At 25.6% G+C, this 7,637-nt stretch overlaps 1 protein-coding gene across 1 annotated transcript in view; it reads right to left on the bottom strand.

Moving 5' to 3' along the window:
- Positions 1 to 3,104, bottom strand: part of LOC108688794 — an 8,911-nt gene extending 5,807 nt beyond the window's left edge. Inside the window, exons 1-2 of the mRNA XM_018195211.1 lie at positions 2,964 to 3,104; positions 568 to 694 (exon numbers count right to left, since the gene is read on the bottom strand). Of these exons, the coding sequence (XP_018050700.1) occupies positions 568 to 694; positions 2,964 to 2,988 (152 nt within the window). The 5' untranslated portion in view covers positions 2,989 to 3,104. The remainder of the gene's footprint in view (positions 1 to 567; positions 695 to 2,963) is intronic.
- Between the last annotated feature and the right edge of the window lie 4,533 nt (positions 3,105 to 7,637).

Here is a 7,637-nt window from a genome sequence, read left to right as displayed (position 1 = left end):
GTCCATTTATCTATTCTACGTATATAATTGTTGAAAGCAATTCACCATCATACAGACATATCCGTAATAATCTTTCTTAGGAAGTATAATTTCAAGTAAATAAGCATATCTCTCATTACTTTACATAGGTCACGTGTAGAAGTCTTTAAAAAAGTGCCCTATGGTCAATGATTCTTCATGTAAATGAACTTTTCCTCGGTGGTGAATTGTCAAAGGTATGTAACCAGTGAACCATATGGCGTAAAACACGTTTCTCGCAAATATATATTTATGATCACATTCTATCAAATCGCGTTAAATTCACATTCTTCACATCTTGCATTTTATTTAAACACTTAATTAGCTGAATCGCGAATTTTAAGGGAAAATTCATTTCAAATTTTCAATAATATATTACTGCCTATTTATATATATTTTTATATTTTTATATAATTTATTTTTAAATTATTGATCTCTTAAATGTTTCAATTTATGTTTAATATGAAAAAATATTTTTCTTCTATATTTATTGCAATGATTATTACTATCGGAATAGAATTGGAATTTTAATTCAATTTGAATACTTACTCTTTATATAATTGTTTATTATACCATTCTGGAAGATCATTGAATGATATATCGGTTGCTTCCGGATCGATTACACTCTTATCTTCTAGGATTAATTTGTAATGTTCATCCACTGTCCGTGGCTGGACTGCAACGTGTTTTATATATAAATTGAAAAATAGAACAATAGAAATAAATCGGATAATTTGAAAAATCATATAATAAACAATTCTATTTTTTACACAAACACGCTAATACATTTGCAATATATATTTATTTTTTCAAAATAATGGTTTGTAATTTGTTTAATTTTACGACTTTTTTTTAAGTAAAATTTGTTACAATTCATTATTTCATAATATTTCTGATTTTAAAATATTAAATTGTTTCAGTATTGCTACAGTGACTTTTCCATTGTTATTAAGAATGTATTGCAAATGTCATTTTACATTTTAGAGAATTTTTTATAGAATTTTGAAGAAAGTAGTAATATTTTGATAGTTACATTTCACTTTTATGTGCAAAATAATGAGCAGAATTAGTTTAAGTATTGCGGAAATTATCAATTTTTGCATGAATCATTTTCATTCAGCACAAGGTTCTAAATTAATATTAATGAATTGAATAAATTATTATTCAAATTTATCGATCATATTTTATTCGTAAAATATATAAATTTGATAAAAGTTACTTATCTAACAAAAGTCTTTTGTTCGCTTTGATTTATTATTTCGCTACATATTACACTATACAAAGTCTTTTTTAAAGACACACAAAAAGAAGAAGAAATAATTGAAATAAATACTCATCTATTCATCTATTTATTCAAATTTATTACTTTAGATAATTTTATTTTAATATTAAAATTAAAAGTATCCTACCATTTTTTATAAACATCTTATTCGTTTTTTATTTTCAGAATTCAGTGACCCTCAACATAAATCATCGCATTACAATGGATTCTAATTCTATTTATCATAAGCCTGATTGCATCAATGTTACTTTTTAAGAGACTTAAAACTCTCTTTGTCTCTGTCTTTTTTTCGGCTTTAAAATGAGAGAGAGAGAGAGAGAGAGAGAGAGAGAGAGAGAGAGAGAGAGAGAGAGAGTTTCAAGCCTTGCTTAAAGTCAAAGTAACAATGCAATCTCAAGTCTCAACAGCTAAATTAGAATCCGTTATAATGATTGCAATGATTTATGTTAAGTGTTACTGCACTCTGAAAGTGAAAGCTGAATAAGATACTTGTAAAATTGGGGCATTTCTACGATTTTTTGGCACAAAACTTTCACTCGATTAAAGATATATAAACGAATGTGTTATTCAAATAACACGTTACATTATAATTTTTCTATATATTTAGGTTTCAAATAAAATAAAATATAATTTTATGTTTGTTTAGTAATTTTTTGAACTCTTTACACATATTAGATATAATAAGCTAATTAATTATTAAATATTTTATATATTAAATATTAGATATTTTAGTTAATTAAAATTTAAATTATATACAAAAAAGCAATAAGTGCCAATTGTTTTTGCGATTCTATTTATATAATTTAATGAATTCGAAACAATTCTGCATATTGATTTGCATTAAGGCATCCTCAGCGATACAACAAAATAATTTATACAGATAAAATATTAAAAAATTTAGAATTATGAATTATGAATGTTACAATTGAACATACTTTTGATATCAAGATTGTGTATCGAGTGAGATCACGAAACCTTGTTAATGATTACTTTAGATTATTTAAAAATATCTTTACATAATTATTTAATAAAAAAGTAATTATAATATTTTGGAAATATATAAAATATCAAATTTAATAGTATTGCTATTATATTATTGTTGACTAAGTGAAGTAAAAGAAAGATGTAATTCTAAATTATAATAGTAATGAGATAACTAAAGGATAAAATTGATAACTAAAAGATGAAAAAAATTTTAAGAATATTAGTATTCTAATATAATACGATAATTATGTATAATTTATATGTGACAAAAATACAAAATTTAATGTGAGGTACGTTCAACGAATTATATTATATTTAATTGCTATAATGTTCGGCGCAAAGTAATGTTCAATTATTACGTTTTTGCGCTTACATATATATTTTAGAATAGTTTTGGTTTAATCAATATATTTACTTGGCGCAGAATAGAAATCGATGATAAAATATTAGTCATTATTGATGCACTTATCTGCGTAATATATACGTGATATTTTGATCACTCTATTATGATTGAAATTATATTCGATTTAATTGAAACTCTTTAAGGCACACTTTTCTTTTCTAACATATAAAATAAATAAAATTTACTCTTTGAAACTCAGAGAGCTTCGATTACTACTTCAATCAAAAACTTTCTATTTAATACATATTAATTAAAAATAATAAAATTTTGCTTTACCATCGTCAATATGTATCTTCTTCATTTCACTACTTTGTATATTTTTATTAATTAATCACAATTAACAATAGATTTTGTAATAGGAATATGAGTACAGATGGAATACGAGTACGACTTCAGATCAAAACAGCGTGTGTATTCTTGCTCAGCGAACAACTTGATACTAAAGAATTTGCGACGTGCAACGGCCTTCACTGGCATACTCCTCCTTTTGCACGAGAGCAAGTATGTTACTCTTAGTATATACTTGTTCTCTTTTAATTTTTCGACTTTCACCTTCTGTACAGAACAATTAGAGGGATCATATTATATATGTGGGATCATATATGTAATCCAAATTACAATTTTTTGTTTACAAAAAAAGTGAAGACATAACTTTTATATGATTTTGAAAAATTGATTTTTTTGAAAATTGATTTTACTATTATCTGCGTCCTTATAATCTATACAACTTTTGAATAAAATATATTTCTGTGAAAACTAAAATCAATGAAAATGTTGGAAAGTGAATACAGCGAATACTGTAAGATACTTTATATTCGTTTAAAAATTATATAAAGAAAAATTTTCGATGTAATAATACTCTATAATTACGTCTATCTAAACAGAAATTAATTCAGCTGAGTTCATAAGAAATTATTTACAGATGATAAGTTTAATAGTTAGCAATTCTCAAATTAAATCGGTCGATCAAGATTGGTATTAGTGAAACCAAAAAAAAAAACCAGTCCTTAGAAAATTGCGAAGATTTGATTAAAGATTAAAAAGTAAAAATAGTTAAAGATTAAAAAGAGAATAAACTTGGATATTTATATTATATGTATGACACTACATATACTAATAAACCGTATGTAAAACTATAAAATAACTCTACACAAGAATAATGAAGAAAGAACTTTAGTAAAAGAACAACTATTTTTTGAGAAAATGTAACATTCAAATCAATTACACTAATTTAAAGTCGAATTTATTTTATATATGAAGTCTAGAATATTTTATATGTAAAGTTGGATTTATTTAGGAATTAGTACAGCTAGCAACAACTTAATTATTCCTGTTATTTTGTAATGTAGCTCCGTCAACTTTAATTAAATATTTTATATAACTATTCGATATTGATTTAACATAAGGAAATGTTTCTTCAATTCAATATGGTTCTAATTTATCATTATATGTTTTTAAGTCAAATTGATATGTAATTGTTACAAATAAAAAGATTAAAATTAAGTCAATAACAAAGGGTTGAATTAATTACTTATGTTTGTGACAGTCCGTGATACATGCATTTAATTACTCAATCTATCTTTTTTATATATTTAATAGCATTTTTTCTCAGTGTACTTATATGCTGAATTATATGCTGAAAAAAAACAAAGATATTTGAAATAAAATTATGTATTTGTACAAGTGTCTAAATTTATTTCTAAAATAAATGTATCTAGTTACTCATAAACATATAATATCTGTATCTAGTTACATTTATCTTCAAATAACTGTAACGGTCTAATTATTTTAAAAACTGTATCTTTTACAATGCGTATAAGTAACAAAGTAATATTTAACAATATAAAGAAAGATTTTTATTGGACTATATATGTGAATACATAATCAATAGGAGATAAAATTTTCAACAGTCGAAGCTGAAATGAATCTTAAATGCTAATAATTCGATATTTACACGTCATCATGAAAATTGAGCGCCGAGTTGATTCTTTGGACTTTTAAAACGCAATCTTGGCAGAACTACAGTAATAATATAATGATTTGATGTTTATAGACTTTTTGGGAAGATCTTAATAATGCCTAATAAACTTACTGAAATTTGTAAATAATTTTATTATGTGTAATAGTATTACTGTAACTATAACGTTAAGAGTACAGAATGTTAATACAAAACAGGCTTCTTACATAGTTTTCGATTATTTTATTCTTCAATTTTATTTTAATAATGTCAAGACTGATTCGATTTGGACGTTCACGTGCTGTAACTTTTATTTTAACTTTGTGATCTACATTAGAAGGAAGATGAAATGAAGCTTACGGTGTGTGAATGTCCAAACAAAATGCAAATATAATGTCTTTACTTTCTATCTTGTGTCCTTATGTTCTAAATTATTTCTCTGCTATATTTCTGCGAAAAATGTAAAACTTTTAACACTTTTTGCAGTCCCCGTATATATTAGGCTAGTAATTAGAATTAAATAGATATTTGCTAATAAAAATATGTGACTGTGGTAGTGTACAACTACGTATATATTTAAAATGATTCGACTGTGGTAGTATATATAGATGTATTATTTGCTGAAAAATGGCAATACTAATTAAAATTCGAAACGTTATTTCGTATCTTTGATTACAGGATCTCTAGTAGATTAGAGCTTCTGTAAGAATTTGGCCTAGCAGATCATTTTTTAAATTAATCTTCCATTTGTGATTCATTCAAATGTACTTTGAATGGTTTCGTATATTTTCAAAAAAAAAAGAAAAATAAGGCAATTAATTCAGATAAATTATTATTTCAGTAACAACCGGACTACAAAGTATCATTAAAATATTATTAGTATTACATTTAAGGGGTTTATTATTATTTCTATTTGAATATATCACAAAAAAGTATCGCCGCTCAATCTGGATAAATTTATTTAAATGCATATGGATTGATATAGCTATATTATTCCAACGTCTGTGTGTGTGTGTGTGTGTGTGTGTGCGTGCGCGCGCGGGTGTGTGTGTGTGTGTGTGTGTGTGTGTGTGTGAGTGTGTGAGACTTTAACTGTAAGTAGTGCTTCTCTTATTTAGTTGATTTATTCATAAAATAATCTTATTTCTAATTTATTATTGTAACTAATTAAATAATAATATTTTGCAGCATTTATAGTTGATTTAAATTTTTGAACATTTTTACATTTTCGATCTTATCATACCTGAAGCAACTAAGATATATATCTATATTAAGATAATACATAACATACAGATAATCTTAATGACTGCATTCAGTAGAAAAAGCAGCTTAATGCTTAATTACTTCGCGCTGCTTTTTTAGATTTAGAAAAAAAATTTTATTTTAGATAAGAAAATTAATTCCAAAATGAACACAATCAATACACACAAGATTATAAATAGATAAAAATTATCTTGATTACAGTTTAAATAATCAATGATAATACAAGATAAAATTATTCAGTTACTATTACATATATAATAGCTATTATATAAGTTACTTTATCAAAGTCCAAGTTTCTTCGGAACGAAAAGCCATTTTGTTATTGGATAATTTAGATGATTGTTCTAATTATTAAATTGTATTTTATAAATTAATATTGAATTAGCAAGATATACTTCCAACTAGAAATAATATTATAATAATATTTATCGATTAACGTCGATTTGATTTATTATTTCAAATGAAAATTAGATTACTTCAGAAATACAATAACACATAAATTTAAAATTCTTGTAAAAATAAATACGATATACTGTTTATTTCTTTATTAATAACTTATTAGTACACAGAACTGAATTTTCAAAAATGATATCCAAAAATAATAAATATTCAAAAATTAAATTTTGAAAAAACCGGTTAGAACACATTGAAATATATACAGGGTATCTGGAAATAATCGCCAAATATTTCATGGGCAAGTAGAACTGAGTCGAAAAGTCCTCTACCATTTTGTAAATTTCCCCAATAGTTAACGAGATATTAATTCTTAAAAATAGCCGAATATACTACTGCGAAGTATATACGCCTATCGATCACTTGGCGCGCGGACCGAGGGGAGCGGGGATAACCTGGCAAGCATCCGAGCTATGGAGGCTTGCGGCGATGTGCGCAGCGCGGTGAGCTTGCCAGCCAATCCCCAACTCCCAAAGGCCCGCGCGCCAAACGATCGGTACATTTACACTTCGCAGTAATAGGCTGAGCAAGCGCGCGTATTCGGCTATCTTTAAGGATTAATATCTCGTTAACTGTTGGGGAAATTTACAAAATGGTAGAGGACTTTTTGACTCAATTTAGTCCGCTCTACCTGCCTATGAAATATTTGATGATTACTTCAGACACCCTGTATACACTAAAATTTTGATTAGATTTAATTATTTCTCATGATTTAGAGTATAAATAATTAAATCTAATTAAAATTAACAAAAAGAAGAGCATACAATCACAGCACAAGTTTTTTTGTGACATTAATATAATCAAGTTTATAAATGATTTAGACGTTTCGATCACAATCTTCAGTGAATTTATAAATCTCAGTAAAAACGCAGAATTTACATAAATTTTACATTTAATTTCAAAAAAAGTCAGAAAAATAATCATAATCAATGTTTTTTTTTTCTTTTGTACGAGTCATCATAAACCGTTATTGTTAACCAATTAACATATTACATATTATGTAGAACTTAGGATTGTTGAAATTGAATGTGAAATTTATGTAAATTCTGAAATTTATAAATTTTTACTGAGATTTATAAATTACTGAAGATAGCCAGATTGTGGCCGAAACATCTAAATCATTTATAAACTTCATTACATATTAATGTCACAAAAAATAACTTGTGCTGTGGTTGTATGCTCTTCTTTTTGTTAATTTTAATTAAATTTAATTATTTCTCTAAATAACGAAAAGTAACTAAATCTAATCAAATTTCTAGTATATATATATATATATA

The sequence above is a fragment of the Atta colombica genome, unplaced genomic scaffold, assembly GCF_001594045.1.
Source record: "Atta colombica isolate Treedump-2 unplaced genomic scaffold, Acol1.0 scaffold239, whole genome shotgun sequence".
Taxonomy (NCBI): domain Eukaryota; kingdom Metazoa; phylum Arthropoda; class Insecta; order Hymenoptera; family Formicidae; genus Atta; species Atta colombica.
The sequence above is the reverse complement of the archived record's forward strand: the minus strand, read 5'-3'. Positions and strand labels throughout refer to the sequence as shown.